A 14,690-nucleotide genomic window follows, 5' to 3' on the forward strand; every position below is an offset into this window, starting at 1 on the left:
GGCTTGGGCTATGCTCAAGGCTCTTACGGTGCGTGGGGGGCAAACTGGTCCAGGCCTGGCCCTGAGCCTGCTCAGGAGGGGGCTGGACAGGGACAGGCTGGGCTAGAAACCTGGAGCTAAGGAGAGCAGCTGGGGAGCGCTCTGGCTCCTGCCTGAGCTGGCTCTGGGGAGAAGCTGGAGCCCCATTTCTCCAGCCTGGCGTTCTCTCCACCATCACGGAGCAGCGATGCAGATGTGCCATCAGCTAGCCCCGAGGAGAGCGCCCCTGTGCAGTCACAGCGGGGCCCAGCAACCCCCGCAGCCAGGAGCTCCTTCTGGGCTTGGCTTTATGCTGCCTCGGAAGGTGCCCATCCCCACGGCATCTGGGCCATTCTGGACAGGGCCCAGGGTTGCAGCTGGGGGAAATTTCCCATCGACTTCCCCAGAGCAGGATCCTGACCATGGCTTCAGAGCAGGCAGCGGCTCCCCTCAGGTCTGTCTCCCAGCACAGGCTGGGCCAGCCCCCTTTGGTGTCCCCAGAAGTAGGGCCTGCTCAGGCCGGGTTCTTGCTCTACCCCGGGCGCAACCTGTGAGTCTGGCTCAGCCCCCGCCCAGCACGAGGCAACTCCCAGGACAGATCCAGGCTCCGTGGATTTAGAAAGTTCTTTTACCAAGTTACAACATTCAACAACCACAAAGAGAGGGAGCCCCCAAGCACGCGAGTGGGGGGGGGGGGGCAGCCGCAGCTCCAGTTGGAGAGCAGGGACGCAGGGCTGGGCGGGGACAGACCAGAACAGGAGCCGGCCATGGGGCCAGGTCAGCCTCCCGCAGCCCAAATGCAGGCACTTCCAGAATACATGCCCAGGGAAAGGTGTCAAGCTTCGGGGCCATTTTGAAGCCCCCATGAGAGCCCCTTTCTCTTCAACGGCCCCCTCCCTGCCCGTCCGTGCTGACCGGTCACGAGCAGTCATGATACCAGTGAGCTTGCAAACGCCACCCACACAGCCCTGGGGCCAGCGCCCACGGCTTGCATGCCGAGGGCAGAAGAAAGGGGTGCACTAACATTGAAATGAGGTGACGGGGGAAGGTTTGTAGCAGGGGCCCTCGGGCAAAGGGGTGACAGCAAGATGCAATGCCCGGGTGGAGACGAGGAAACCATGAGGGCTCCCGCTTTAAAAATAAATAAATCTCTCTCCCTAGGGACTGTCTGGCACCTGGGTCTTCCCTGCTGAATGGCACCGAGACAGTCAAACCTTCCCAGACATGGAGCACGAGTGTAAAGACAGATTTTAAATATTGCCAACTAAAAACCCTGGCCCAGGCTTGCCCGCTGCTTCAAGCACCACGTGACCTCCTTGGTTTTCAATTTATTGCAGTGGATCACGCCGAGTGCCGGGCCAGCAGGGGGCAGGGTTCTGGTGGGTGGGGCGGGGAGCTTTGGGTATTGGTCTCTAGCACCCCCCTCGGGCTGATCTGGAGAGGAGCCAATGTGTTCTGGAGAGGGGAGTGGGGAGGAAGAGGTGGGCGCAAGTTCGGAAGGACTGGGCTTCGGTGGAAGTGTAGGGTGGAGACCTGGCACAGTCCCTGGCAGAAGGGGGGGTGGCAGGCTGGTGCCCATCCTCCCTACCCCGGCCAAAGCCTATCCTGCCACTCCCAGGCTGTCGGCAGCTTGTCCGAGGTAACAATGCTCCATGGCAGTGGCCACATAGGGGCACCGAGAACCAGGCAACGTGAACCTCCCCTGGCGGGGCACACAGAGGGGCTCCCGGCGCAGCTGGGCTGGCCTGGCTGGGAACCAGACTCACGCTGGAAATGGCGCCAATCAGCAGGGACTGGACCAGAGCCCTGGCTGGGGTTCCCTTGGGATCCCAGCTCCCCCATGGCAGGGCGGGGGCTGGGATGGCAGGGGAGCAGTGTGGGTCAGGGTGGGGGCTGGGATGGAGGGGGGTCAGGGCGGGGGCTGGGATGGAGGGGGCAGAACGGGGGCTGGGGCTCCACTGGAACAGGTTCTGTTTGGGGAGTCGATGGCAGGGATCCCTTGTACCCCCCACCTCCCCACTAGTTGGTGCTATGATCCAATGGGACCGGACCCAGCTCAGAGGGGGGAGCACCAGGGATGGCTGAGGCTGCTTTCCAGGGAGCCCCTCACTCTCCCCCGGGGCCTGCAGCCCACCCCCTCCCTATCCCAGCCACCCCGCACATCCACGCACCCACCAGAGCAGCATCCTGGGCTGACCTGCAGGAGGCTGGAGTCTCCCTTCCCTGCCCCACAGACACAGTGTCCCTGACCCTGAGCCCCGATGCAGTAACGAGGGGGCAGATGCTGCCATGGCGTGACTGACCGGGGGAGGGGGGTGACCTCCATGCACTGAGGGGGGCTGGAGCAAGGGTCTCCAGCCCTCCCAGTGGCAGAAGGCCATGGGGGGTAAGGGGCGGATCTGGCTTGCGTGTGTGGCATGGCCCGGGCACAGCGCTCCTCAGGCTGGCATGGAGCTGGCGCAGGACCGCTTCAGGCAGGGGTACAGAAGCAAGGCAACCGCAGCTACCGCAAAGAGGATGATGGGCTTCAGCCCCCCGGCCGGGACCTGTGGGAGGAGATGTGGGGGAGGTCAGTGCTGTGCCCCGCAGCCTTCCAGCGCCTCCAGGGAGCCCAGGCTGCTCAGCGGCTGCAGGGTGGGGGCCAGGCTGGGAGGCAGCTGGAGCCTGGGGGGGTGGGTTCTCCTGGAGCCCCCATTCCAAACGCGCGCGTGGCCGAGCTGCAGGGTGATGCCAGCAGGAGCGGACCCCGGCAAGCAGGGAGCGGTGAGCACCTCGGACCCGGAGTTCACCAGCCGCCCTGCGGAGCTACTGGCTAGCTGCTAACAGCTGGGTGGGGGGCAGCCTTCCCCAGGGGAGCACGGAGAGATGGGGTCCCTTGCTCTCACACACTCCCTCTCTGGGGGGACCCTGGGCTCAGACCCAGTGGGCCTCAATCTCCCAGGGCCACTCCCCCGTCTTGTTTCCCATGGCCCCAGTGATGGGGCGCCCGCCCCTCCCCTCGCCTAGCCCGCTGGTTCCCACCCTCTGGGGGGCCAAACGTTGTCCCACGATTCTTGGCGGCCACAAAGGATTGCGGGATTTGAGTCCTGGGAAAAAACCATGGGCAGCTGGGGGATGCTGTGAGGGGGTGGGGGGATGGTGAGGGGTCTGAGGCATGCAGGGGGCTGGCTGCTTAGCAGGGGGGGTTGCGCTGCGCTCCTCGCCCCGCAATGGGCACTCAGAGGGCTTTGCCCGGAGATCCCAAAGCCTCTCACCAGGGCAGGGACCTGGTGCTGCAGCCCGATTGTGGGGAACACACCGGGGCTCTGGCCGAGGAGGCAGTGGAGATGGGGCTATGCCCCAGTGCTGAGGGCATCATACCTCATTACTGATGCCCCTCAAATCCTCTGCCAGTGCACAGTGCCCCCTGCTGGCCACCTGGGGCGCAGGCCCTGCCACTGGGCTCAGACGGGCAGGAAGGGCCTGGTGTGACAGCAGGGGAAGGGAGATGGTTGCCCCAGCGCCATCCTCCCACACACACACAGGGGCACTTGTTGCCCTCAGCAGTGGGGACGAGGTGGCATGTCTTTAGCGTATCTGACCTTTGAGGCACCAGCCCCTTTCCCAAGAGGGCATGCCCCTCCCCAGCACTGTCTCTGGCTGGCGGGCCGGAGCAAGCGCCTGGGGAGATGGAGAGCAGAAGGGTGGATGAGGGGAGAGGCGAGGGGCAGGGATCGGAGGGCAGGTGCTGGAGGCTCAAAGCAGCGGCGGGACTGGGAGCAGCCTGCCATGCACGGGGAGAGCCAAGCAGGGGCCTGGGCCAGGCCGCGGGAAAGGGGAGATACCAGTACCTGATCCGCATTAGGAAGAGGTCTCGGCCCACCAGCACCAGAGCAGAGCCACTATAACAACCAGTCCTATGAGGGGGAGGGAGATCTCGGGGGCGGGGTGGCTCTATGGGGGGAGAGCAGGGAATGGAATGGAGCGGCAGCCACAGGCCGGGGGGTGGGGGTGGATGGAGATGAGAAGGGAGAGAAAAGAGAGATTAAATCACAGGCTGCTTGGCCTTGTCTCGGTGTCACCCTAGCCCTGCCCCAGCGGGCTCTCAAAGCTGGGGAGGGGGCGGCTCCTGCTGGGGGGCTGAGCCACGGGAGGGGGCGCTGGGGTGGGCTCGTGGGTCAGGCTGGGCCGCGGGTGGGGGCTCCCTGGCTGAGTGTCCTTGGCCCAGTGTGCACCAGGTCAAGCCCCAGCTCCAGCGGCTATTGACCAGCCCCGGGCTCAAACCGTCGCCGTCCGGGTCCAGGCAGCTTCTGTGCCCGGCTGGTACCTCCCCCCAGCACTGGGCGCTGCTTCCTGCATGCCGCTGGCTGAGACCCCCCTATCGCCCCCACTCAGGCTCCCCACTGGCTCCCTGGAGCAGCGTCCCCCTCTGCCTCAGCGGCTCCAGCCAAGAACGGGGTCTGTGGGAAAGTGGCGGGCACCCACGAGGCGGCAGCTTGGCACAGCCATCGCCCACAAGCCCCATCCCTTGTGGGAGCGTGGCACAGTCAGCACCCACCGGGCACCCCCCACGGCAGCGTGGCAGCGTCGTTACCCACGCCTGTCACCTGCGGCGCCCCTGCCCGCGGCCGTGTGGCACCCCCGGGGCACACCTACCCGCCCGTCAGCGGGGACGGTGCCGTTGAGTCTCTGGATTTCCGCCCGGCACAGCCTCAGCTCCTCCTGCAGCTGCTGGCGCTCCTGCTGGATGGCCTGATACTGCCGCTGCAGTTCCCGCAGCTCGGTCTGCATGTTGTCACACTGCAGGGGCAGGGAGAGGGGCATGAGCAGCCCCTGGGGAGCCCCTCCCCCTGCCCTGCAGCTCCCGCCCGGGCAGGGCCAGGATGGGTACCTTGCTCTGGGCCAGCTGCACCTTCTCCTCCTCGCTCTGCAGCTTGAAGCGCAGGCTCAGCTCGGAGTCGTCCTCCTCGTCTTGGCTCAGGGGCTCCTTGGGGCTGGGGGCGCTGATGGTTCTCGTGTTGTCCACCATCTTGAAGGAGACGCTGCCGCTCAGGCGGGGGCTGGCGCGCCGGGGAGAGAGGGTCCGGCACACCGGGGCATGGATCACTTCCGAGTCCGTCGACTTGTGAGACTCTTCCGACCTGCTCCTGGATCTGCAACGGGAGCCCGCGGCCCCGGGCAGAGACTGCAGAGCCGCTCCTGGCCCACCCGGCCCCCATGGGGAGGAGGCGCCTGGCCCAGCCAAGGGCAGAAGGCTCCCGGCCCAGCACAGCCCCGACTGGCCCAGCCCAGCCCAGCCAGCGAGAGGTGGCCTGGCCCAGCTCAGCCCAGCTCAGCTCCGCTCCAACAGCCCAGCCAGCGGGAGGTGGCCTGGCCCAGCCCAGTTCAGAACTAACCAGTCCAGCCCAGCACAGCCCTGCCCCAGCTCAGCTCCGACGACCCAGCCAGGGGCCTGCCCACCTGCTCACAGATCCCCTGAAGATTCTGGTTCAAGCCCCAGCTGCCAGAGGGGACAGGAGGCAGGTCCTGAGCCCAGCTGCCACCTGGGGTCTGAGGCTGGGCTCCCCGGCCTGCCCCACCCTGTTGACCCTTCCAGCCCCCTTACCTGTACTTCTGGGCTTCCAGGTTCTCCAGATGGTGCACCATGATCTTGTTGCTCTCTTGCAGGGTCTGGTACTCCTCTGTCAGGTCCCGGTACTGCTCCCGCAGGGACAGCAGCTCCTCTGGAAACACACAGGCTGCAATGGGGCACAGCCCGCAACAGGGCTGCCACCTCACAGGAGACCTTCACCCCCACACTGCCCCCTACAGCCCCCGCCTCACAGGAGACCCACACCCCCACGTTGTCATGGAGTGTTGGGGAGTCCAGGCCCTGCACCCCTCTTCCTGGGATTCACTGAGACTCTCAGCCAGCCAGTAAAACAGAAGGTTTATTGGACAACAGGAACACAGTCCACAACAGAGCTTGTGGGTACACCCAGGACCCCTCAGTCAAGTCCTTCTGGGGGAGCAGGGAGCTTAGACCCCAGCCCTGGGGTTCCCTGCGTTCCTCCACCCAGCCCCAAACTGAAACTAAACCCCCCCAGCAGGTTCCCTGCTGCAGCCTCTGTTCACATTCCTGGGCAGAGGTGTCACCTCCCCCTCCCCCTCCTGGCTCTGGTTACAGGCTCTCAGGTCTCCCATCCCCAGGGCACATTCCCAGGTCAACACTCCCCCCTCCCTGCTGCGTCACATGGTCACACCCTCCCCCCAGCCTCTGCCTCACAGGAGACCCACACACCACAGTGCCCCCCATGACCACCACCTCCACAGCTCCCTGGGGCTGCTTTCCAAGCACCCATTCCATTCCAATGCCACCAGTCTGGGGCTGCGCCTGGCTCAGCCCTGGGCTGGGGGTTCCTACCCACCACCACCTCCCTGCTACCAGTTCCCACCCACGCGACACAGCTGGGAACCAACCGCTGGGAGCAGAATCCACCTGGGTGCAGACAAGGGGAGGACACCGGGGCTGTGCACGACACCCCCAGCACCATGCTGACAGACGGGAGCCTGCCCCATTCTGGACTACCCACCCCACCCGCTGCAGCACAGCGCCCCCTAGTGCTGCCCTACCCAGCTCCTTACAGCACAGTGCCCCGGGACAAAGTGGGAATTTTCTTAATGTTTTGAATGACGACAGAGTGCCTCGGTTTCCCCTATGTGTTGCACAAATATCTAGGGCTAGGTGGTGGGACAAGGGTGTGTGATTGTTGCACAGACCCCTAGGAGGCAGGTGTGACTGCCAGATGGCTGCCTGCGCACAGACGAGGCCAGGGCCCATCCTCTGCAGGTGTTGGAGAACAAAGAGAGGTGGAGGCCAGGTGCCTGGCTTGCTGGGAAAGAGACAAAGGAAGGAGGAGGGACAATGGGGCATGACTGAGGGTGGGCTGTTGGAGGCTAGTCAGTCTCCAGGTTTGGGACTCAAGGGGAGAGCTCAGGGCTCTGGTCCCCACAAGCTGGACTTTGCTGTAACTTCCTGCTTTCTGTGCTAACAAGCTCTGTTCTACGCTGTGTTCCCGACCACTAATAAACCTCCTGTGTCACACACTGGCTGGGAGTCACTGCTGGCTGCAGAGTTGGGGTGCATGGCCCCATTGGGGGTGTGTGAGGCTTCCCCAGGCATCCCAGCCAGGTGGACTCACTGTGGGGAGCATGGATGGGGGGGACTGAACACTCCAAGGTCAGACCCAGGAGACGCTGTACCCAAGGGGAAAAAGAAAAGGAGTACTTGTGGCACCTTAGAGACTAACCAATTTATTTGAGCATGAGCTTTCGTGCCACAAGTACTCCTTTTCTTTTTGCGAATAAAGACTAACACGGCTGTTACTCTGAAACCTGTACCCAAGGGGGATTGCCCTGGTGAGAGCACGCCCTGAGGGGTGTCACACTGCCCCCAGGGTCCTGTCGGGCCCCCCCTGAGAGTGGTGACAGAGCCCCAAGCCTGGGCACCCGTGACAGCCCCCTAGCGCCACGCTCGGGTATTGGGGTCAGCACTGACTGCCAGGGGAGAGCGCCCCCTGCTGAGCCCCCCACTTCCTGCAGCACAGTGCCCCCTAGTGCCTCACTGAGACCAGCACTTACTGCTGGGGGAGAGCATCCCCTGTTGAGCCCACCCCCACCCCACTCCCCACAGCTGAGTGGGGATCCCAGGGGCAATACCTTGGAGCACAGCCAGCTTGTCAGCGGGGCCCTCAGCCCGGGCCTGGCCGCTGGCCTTCATCGTGATCTCGGCGCGCAGGGTGGTGATCTCCGTCTCGTACTCCTCGCGGACCCTCTGGAAGCGCTGCAGCTCGGCCTGCAGCCGGCACAGCTGCTCCTGCAGGGCGGCGATCTCGTTCTCGTGGATGGCAGCCACCTCCTCTGCCTCCAGCCGCAGGCCGTGGATCTCTTCGTTGGCCTCCTGCAGCTCCCGCTCCACCTGCTCCAGCTCCGACTCCTTCATATCCTGCAGGGTGCTGAACTCATCCTTCAGCGTGCGCATCTGAGCTGTGGGGGGAGAGGCGGGGTGAGAGCCTGGCGCCAGAGCACCATTACTGCCCCGTCGCCTGTCCAGTGCCTTCTGGCCAGGGGACTGCAGTGAGGGATGCGTTCGAGAGCCAGAATGATCCCAAAGCACCCGCCAGCCTGCATGCACTAGGATCACTTCACCCACCACTGAAATGCAGCCACCTCTGGGGCGGGACGTGGCACTTTGGGACAGGAAGTAAGGTATAACCACATAGCCAATTGAATCTCTGGGCAGTGGATCTGGGGAGGCAGGATGAAAAAAGGCGAATGGCGCATCCCACCCAGTCCCCACAGAACAGCCAGGCCCCCCAAGAGACACCTCCCACCTGAGGATGCCTGGCCCCAACCTGCAACAATGCCAAACGGCTTTGCCTCCCAGCCCATCTGCTGGCTGCCACAGGACCTTCTGCTGGCCTGCTCCAGCACCACCTCTGGGCTGGCTCCTGGTCCTGCCCCAGGAGCCTAATCCCTGGCCAACCCACCTGCCCTCCGCTGGGGCCTGCTCCGACCACCAGGCCAGGAACGGACAAGCAGGGAGGAGCGGTGCCTGGAGAGCACCCACTGGGTGGGCGCAGGGGGAGGGAAGTGGGTGGAATGAGGAGCACAAGCCAGGGGGGGCAGTCCTGGGGACAGTGGGGTTGGGGAGGCAGTGGGGGAGCGCCTGGGGGAGCTGCGGGGGGGGGTGGATATAGGCCAGGCAGGCTGTGGAGGCAAAGAGCTGGGAGTGTGGAGCAGGGGGAACCATGGCGTGATAGTGGTGAGGGAACCGTGGGGTATGCCTTTGGGAGTGGGGGGAGGGGGTGTGTAGGGGTGAAGAGAGCCATGCTGGGGATGACAGTTTGGGGGGGAGGGGGTGGTTGGGAGGGGCGAATCCTGGCAGGTGCAGGGCGGATCCCTTGGGAGCAGGGGTGATTGGGGGAAGTTGGGGTGTGGCTGGGTGGGAGCAGGGAGTACCCCCTGGAAGGCTGACCTTTGGGTTACGGTCCCCTGAGTGAGTGGTCCCTGGGGGGTGAGCTGGGGGGTGGAGACCCTGGGTGAGGGTGCCAGGTGGGGGTCCCCGAGCAAGGGTTGTCAGGGAGGCTTGTCTCACGGGGGGATTCCTGGGGCAGGGCCTGCTAGGCAGGAGAGTGCCAGGGAGGTAGTTGCTGGGGTGGGAAGGTCCCCGGGAAGGGTAGTTGCCTGATGATTACGGGGGCGGGGGCGGGGGCTCCCTGAGAGGCAGTTTCTGGGTGGGTGGTCCCTGGGAGGCAGGTACCTGTGGGTTGGTTGCCAGGCGGTTGCCAGGCAGGGAGTCCCTGGGGGGTAGGTCCTAAGGGGGGCTTGTTTCTGGGTGCAGTGGTCCCCAAGGGGTGGTTGCTGTGCAATTACCAGGGGGTACCCGGGGTGGGGGAGGCCAGTTGCTGGGCAGTGAGTCCCCAAGGCGGTTGCCAGGTGGGGACTCCATGGGGGGCGGTTGCTGGGGAGTGGTGCCCAGAAGGTGGTTGCCATGCAAGGGGTTTCTGGTGGGTAGTTGCCGGGCAGGAGCTCCCTGGGGAATGGTTGCCAGGCGGAGGGGACCCGGGGGGATGGGTGTCAGGTGGGGAGGACCTGGGGCGGGGATTGCTGGTGGCGCTCCCTGGGAAGTGGCTGCTGGCAGGGGATTCCTAGGGGGCAGTTGCCAAGGAGATCCCTTGGGGGTAGTTGCTGGGGGACCCCTAGAGGGCGGTTGCTGAGTGGGGGATCCTTAGGGGTGATTGCTGGGCAGGGAGTCCGCAGGGGGCAGTTGCCAGGTGGGGGGTCCCCAAGGAGTGATTTCTGGCTGGGGATCCCTGAAGGGCAGTTGCTGGAAGGTTCCAGGGGGGTGGTTGCTGGGTGTGGGGGACCCCTGGGGGTGATTGGCAGGCAGAGGTTCCCAGGGGGCAGTTCGACTGGGGGGGTTTCTGGGGCGTGGTTGCTGGAGGTGGGGTATCCCTGGTGCAGTTGCTGGGGCGTGTCTCTGGGGGGCAGTTGCCAGGGTGCCCTGGGGGAGGTTGCCAGGGGAGATCCTCAGGGGGCAGTTGCTGCAGGAGCTCCTGGGGGGTGGCTGGGAGGGCCCCTGGGGGCAGTTGCCAGGGTGATCTCCAGGGGGCAGTTCCGAGGGGGTCCCCTGGGGGGCAATTTCCAGGGAGGGTCCCAGGGGGTGGTTGCTGGGGGGATCACCAAGGGGTGGTTGCCAGGGAGCTTGCCAGGGGGCAGTTGTTGGGGGGTCCCCAGGGGGCGGTCACCGGGAGGTTCTGGGGGGCAGTTGCCGGGAGGTGGTTGCTAGGGGGGTCCCTAGGCTGTGGTTGCCAGGGGGTCCCCAAGCCAGTTCCCAGGGGGCGGTTGCCGGGGAGTCCCCAGGGGCCGGTTGTTGAGAGGTCCCCAGGCCGGTTTCCAGGGGGTGGTTGTTGAGGGGTCCCCAGGCTGGTAGCCAGGGGTGGTTGCCGGGGGGGTCCCCGGGCTGGTTGAAGGGGGGTCCCCAGGCCGGTTGCCAGGGGGCGTTGCCGGGGGGTCCCCGGGCCGGTTGCTGGGGGGCGGTCCCCGGGCCGGTTGCCGGGGGGCGGTTGCCGGGGGGTCCCCGGGCCGGTGGCACTCACTGCCCACGGAGGTGGAGGGCGTGAGCTCCATGGCTGCCTCCCCTGGCTCCAGGCCGGGCTGGCCCCTGCGCGCAGCCCGGGCGACCCCGCGCGTTTCCAGCTGCTCCGGCCCGGCCTGCGGCTCGCGCCCTCTGCTGGCGGGGCCAGGCCCAGGGACCGGCAGGGCCGGGGCCTTCTCCTCTGCCCCACCAGTGCACCCCCTGCCTGGTGCCCCCAGGGCCCAGTGCGACACACCCCTATGGGCCCCAGCGTGGCACGGCCCCCGTGGGCTACAAACCCCAGCTTAGCACAGCCCCCGTGGGCTATGGGCCCCAGTACAGCACGGCCCCCATGGGCTACAAGCCCCAGCGTAGCACAGCCCCCATGGGCTACGGGCCGCAGCATAGCACGGCCCCCATGGGCTATGGGCCCCAGTACAGCACGGCCCCCATGGGCTACGGGCCGCAGCATAGCACGGCCCCCATGGGCTACAAGCCCCAGCTTAGCACGGCCCCCGTGGGCTACGGGCCCCAGTACAGCACGGCCCCCATGGGCTACAAGCCCCAGCGTAGCACGGCCCCCATGGGCTACGGGCCGCAGCATAGCACGGCCCCCATGGGCTACGGGCCGCAGCATAGCACGGCCCCCATGGACTATGGGCCCCAGTACAGCACGGCCCCCATGGGCTACAAGCCCCAGCGTAGCACGGCCCCCATGGGCTACAAGCCACAGCGTGGCACGGCCCCCATGGGCTATGGGCCCCAGTACGGCATGGCCCCCGTGCACTACAAGCCCCAGCGTAGCACGGCCCCCATGGGCTACAGGCCACAGTGCAGCATGGCCCCCATGGGCTACAAGCCCCAGCGTAGCATGGCCCCTGTGGGCTTTCGGCCCCAGTATGGCATGGCCCCTGTGGGCTACAAGCCTCAGCGTGGCATGGCCCCTGTGGGCTTTGGGCCCCAGTATGGCATGGCCCCTGTGGGCTACAAGCCCCAGCGTGGCATGGCCCCCATGGGCTATAGGCCCCAGTACGGCATGTACCCTGTGGACTACAAGCCCCAGAGTGGCACGGCCCCCGTGGGCTACAAGCCCCAGCATGGCACCACCTCCTTGGGCTACAAGCCCCAGGTGGCACTGCCCCCATGGGCTACAAGCCCCAGCGTGGCATTGCCCCCTTGGGCTACAAGCCCCAGCATGGCACTGCCCCCATGGGCTACAAGCCCCAGCATAGCACTGCCTCCTTGGGCTACAGGGCCTGGCTGGTGCCCCATGCAGCTTCTCATGGACTCTCAGGACAGCAGGGACCATCTAGTCAGCCCCTCAACCCCTGCTCCTTACTGGGCTCCCCTGGGCTGAGACACTGAGCTCCCCAAATCTTCATTCATAAGCTTCAAGTTACAGAGAATCCATCATTTACTCTAGTTCAAACCAGCAAGTGCCCTGTGCCCCATGCTGCATGGGGCCAGCTGTAGGACACACACAACCTGCTGGCTCTTGGTGTGACCTGGGGCAGGTTTGATCCCTGGAAGCCTATAGGGTTTGGGTCCTGGCTCCCCACCCAGGGCACCAGAGCATTGTCACTGGCAGGCCCCGAGGACGGGAGGCAGGAGCTTGCTTAGATCATCAGAGCCTGAGTGTGTTCAGATGACAAGTTTGGTTGATAAAGACGGGATGCTGGCAGGCCAGATGCCAGCTCATGCCATGGTCCCCTTGTCTCAGCTGGACACTGACAAGCTCAGTATTAGAACTGTAAGAATGTGTTGAGTGTTTAACCTTGATGGCCGGTTGTGACTTGCTGCTGATATTAATCCCACCTGTAACATCTATGTCCCGTATTGTATGGTAATATTTGAGCAGTTGTGTTGTGAGCCTCTGTGACTGTAAATCACCAGCCAGGAGAGAGACATTAACTCGTGGGAAGGGCTGATCTCCAGCAGAAGGTGTCACGCCCTGCCCAGCAGGAAAGGTCCATGGATACCAGACAGACTATTGTGGGACAGGAATTTCCCTACACACCATCAGCAACAGGTTCTGCTCTCCTCCCAGTGGAGAAGAGTCAGGCAAGTGGACTCCTCCCATCAGCTGAGTTTGCAGCTCAGAGCATGTGGCAGGAAGGGGATAAAAACCCCAAGCCAAAAGGACCTGGTGTGTATCTCTATGATGCTTGGACTCTGGGGGGACGCGGGGGGAAGGTGTTTGTAGGAATAAACAAGAGATCACCAGTGCTTAGCCTGGGTTAACCCTGAAGGACATGCAGAGCTTGCTTATTACAGAAACGTCTAGTACTTTGTGAAACTTAAGACTGGAACTCATTTGTGTATCTATGGTTACCTGCTTTAACCTGGTACATAACTCTCTGGTTTCCTTTTCCCATCTTTTGCTAGTTTATTATAAGATTGGCAACAAGCATTGTCTTTGGTGTGAGATTTAAGGTGCAATTGACCTCGGGCAAGTGACTTGTCTTTTGGGACTGGCAGTAACCTGAATATTGCTGTGATTCTTGGTGCAAGGGACCATCTCTCACAAAGGCAGGCTCCCCTGGGTGGCGAGACAGTTTAGAGCACCCAAGGGGACTGTCTGTGACTCCATGGTAAGGCTGTGGAGTTTACACTTGATAATTGGTTGGTGAAACTGAAGTACAGAACTCTCAGCCAGTTTGGGGTTTGTGCCCCAGTTCCTAAGAGTCTGCCCTGAGGTTGCTAAGTATCAGAGGGGTAGCCGTGTTAGTCTGTATCCACAAAAACGAGTCCGGTGGCACCTTAAAGACTAACAGATTTATTTGGGCATAAGATTTTGTGGGTAAAAAACCCACTTCTTCAGTGGGGTTTTTTACCCACGAAAGCTTATGCCCAAATAAATCTGTTAGTCTTTTGTGATGTTATTGACATGACCTGTGACCGTATAGGTCACTGCTGCAACCACTGTTATATATTTGCAGCAAATATTGTACAGAGGTTGTGGTGTGAGGTGTCTATGGAGAGGTTAGGGTTGGCTGGGTAGGATTATGCTGTCTGGATGGGTCTATCGTGGTTGTGGTTGAAGTGATGAACATTGGCTATGTACTTGTATCTCCATGTGCTTGATTCTAAGTAGCCTCAGGGAAGCATTTGGTCAGCTTCTTGAGAAGGGACTATTCTCAGTAAGTGCTCAAACAAGAAACACTTAACTGACAATGGACTTTAGGAGACGGCAGTCCACATCTGAGCTTTCCTGGGAATGTTCAAACTAACATGTAAACAATGGCATCCGCCTTCAAAGAACTGTCATGCATGGACATGTGACTTGCCCATGTGACTCCAGCTCCATCTTGCTGCTGTGATTTCCACAGTAAGAATGGAGGGGTGTCCTTCCACGTGGCAAGAGACTATAAAAGGCAGCTGCATCTCCTCCATCTTGTCTTCAATCCTGCTTCTGACCTCTGCTACGAAATGAACTTTAACCAATTTTAGCTCTCATCTATATTTCTTTCTTTTTATGAATAAACCTTTACATTTTAGGTTTAGATTCTAAAGGATTGGCAACAGCGTGATTTGTGGGTAAGATCTGATTTGTATATTGACCTGGGTCTGGGGCTTGGTCCTTTGGGATGGGGAGAACCTTTTTCTTTTCCTGGGGTGTGACGTTGCACTCTATATGATTTTATAAAAATATGCTAATGAGTGTGAATATAATGTAACTGGAATAGGCTTCATGCAAAAGGTCTCTTGTAAGGTATCATTACAAAGCTTATAATCTACTGAGTGTGGTCATCCTATTTGTATAAATGTATCACTCTTGTATCTGAAACTAGAAATATGAAATATAACTCTGAGGTCCTATTGTAGTTATGCAAAGTGTGGGCCATTAATGGTGGTTTGGAATCTTAATGGCTCCCATTAACCAGGACTTTGTGACTTTGTCCTCACCCATAAACTATTTCACATTTGGGGACAAATGTATACCTTTAAATCACCTTTAAGTACCCGCATGGCCCCACAGTATGCCAACATTTTTATGGCTGACTTAGAACAACGCTTCCTCAGCTGTCGTCCCCTAATGCCCCTACTCTACTTGCGCTACATTGATGACATCATC

General features: G+C 62.0%; 1 protein-coding gene across 3 annotated transcripts in view; it reads right to left on the bottom strand.

Moving 5' to 3' along the window:
- Nucleotides 1–628: 628 nt before the first annotated feature.
- Nucleotides 629–14,690, bottom strand: part of CCDC136 (coiled-coil domain containing 136) — a 38,715-nt gene continuing 24,653 nt past the window's right edge. For 2 of the 3 annotated variants that reach the window (XM_048836793.2, XM_048836792.2), the window contains exons 4-8: nucleotides 7,696–8,022; nucleotides 5,603–5,720; nucleotides 4,889–5,150; nucleotides 4,654–4,797; nucleotides 629–2,564 (exon numbers count right to left, since the gene is read on the bottom strand). In XM_048836793.2, the coding sequence (XP_048692750.2) occupies nucleotides 2,457–2,564; nucleotides 4,654–4,797; nucleotides 4,889–5,150; nucleotides 5,603–5,720; nucleotides 7,696–8,022 (959 nt within the window). In that variant the 3' untranslated portion in view covers nucleotides 629–2,456. Of the gene's footprint in view, nucleotides 2,565–3,848; nucleotides 3,952–4,653; nucleotides 4,798–4,888; nucleotides 5,151–5,602; nucleotides 5,721–7,695; nucleotides 8,023–14,690 lie in introns of all 3 variants that reach the window. The other variant, XM_075124595.1, reaches the window with a different exon arrangement.

Source organism: Caretta caretta, chromosome 1, assembly GCF_965140235.1.
Source record: "Caretta caretta isolate rCarCar2 chromosome 1, rCarCar1.hap1, whole genome shotgun sequence".
In the NCBI taxonomy this organism is placed as follows: Eukaryota; Metazoa; Chordata; order Testudines; family Cheloniidae; genus Caretta; species Caretta caretta.